The following is a 1,345-nucleotide window of genomic DNA, read 5'->3' as shown; positions in this document are numbered from 1 at the left end:
TGTGTGTTCTTCTTTGCTGATGTTTTCGTGCGCTTCATTCTCTACAAAATAAAATCTTTGAAACAAGTGAGTATGCAGTATATGTTTTTCAAAGCAGCACAATACTAACACGATTTCAGTAAACACTAGCGACTCAGCTAAGGAACATCAATCCATAATCAGTTCATTCCCCAAGTTCATCATTCCAATATGTATTTCAACAACGATTTACTCTCAACATGGTTATAATCAACTAAGAACTCAAATCAACATGCAAATGAAAGGCGAAATCGAGTTGTGATAAAAAACCCGAATTGAAAAAAAATTTCTCAATCCCTAAATCATCTCAAATCCTGTTCCAAACTCTAAAAAGGCTCCCGATATCTTGTTCGATCCATCGATTGGGTATCCGCATCGATCGATTGGATATCCCGATCGCTCGATCACTTTGTTACGCATTTGGCCATCTTAGTAATTGATCGATGCGTTTATAAAAAGGCTTCCGAGATTTTGTTCGATCCATTGATTGGGTATCCGCATCGATCGATGGGATTACCTAATCGATCGATCACTTTGTTACGCATTGGACCATCTTAGTGATCGATCGATCGATGGAAAGGGTTTTTTTTTTTTTTTAAATCGAGATGAAAACTAATTCTAATTCACACTTACCAGTGGGTTGCCACCCACTAAGCGCTTGTTTACAGTCATTAGCTTGACTTTCGGTGTGCTCTAAGCTCGAGGCGGTTCTCCGAGAGAGACATCTTCTCCTTCGGGGATTTCCGTGTAGGCTAGGTATGGCTTTAGACGCTGACCGTTCACAACAAACTCACTACCATCATGACTCCACAGCACAACTGCTCCATAGGGTTTTACTTCTTTGATAGTGAAAGGCCCGGACCATCGGGATTTAAGCTTCCCGGGAAACAACCTCAGGCGAGAGTTGAAGAGTAGGACTTGATCATTTGCAGCAAAAGTCCTCGGAATGATCTTCCTATCATGATATGCCTTTGTGCGCTCCTTGTGTATCTTGGAGTTTTCGAATGCCATATGTCGAAACTCGTCCAATTCGTTTAGCTGGATCATCCTTCTCTCAGCTGTGGGTTTCACATCAAAATTCATCTGTTTGACAGCCCAAGCTGATTTGTACTCCAACTCCACTAGGAGATGGCATGGTTTCCCATAGACAAGGTGAAAGGGAGTGGTGCTGATATTCCGTGTTTTTAACGGTTTTAAACTCGTTTTGGAGCAATTAAATGGTCGGTTTTAATTAATGTTTTGGTCTATTTGATGCGTTTTGGTGTTCTTAAGTGTAATATGCAGGTTACTAGATAGCTTGCAAGAAAAGAACGCATTCGGGATTTAT

The 1,345-nt window shown here is 40.8% G+C and overlaps 1 protein-coding gene across 1 annotated transcript in view; it reads right to left on the bottom strand.

The window, feature by feature from the left end:
- Nucleotides 1-711: 711 nt before the first annotated feature.
- LOC106324265 overlaps nucleotides 712-1,345 on the bottom strand; it is a 2,461-nt gene continuing 1,827 nt past the window's right edge. Inside the window, exon 2 of the mRNA XM_013762262.1 lies at nucleotides 712-1,186. Coding sequence (XP_013617716.1) covers nucleotides 712-1,186 — 475 coding nt within the window. The remainder of the gene's footprint in view (nucleotides 1,187-1,345) is intronic.

This window comes from Brassica oleracea, chromosome C2 (genome assembly GCF_000695525.1).
Source record: "Brassica oleracea var. oleracea cultivar TO1000 chromosome C2, BOL, whole genome shotgun sequence".
Taxonomy (NCBI): domain Eukaryota; kingdom Viridiplantae; phylum Streptophyta; class Magnoliopsida; order Brassicales; family Brassicaceae; genus Brassica; species Brassica oleracea.
This window is presented reverse-complemented; position numbering and strand designations above follow the sequence as displayed.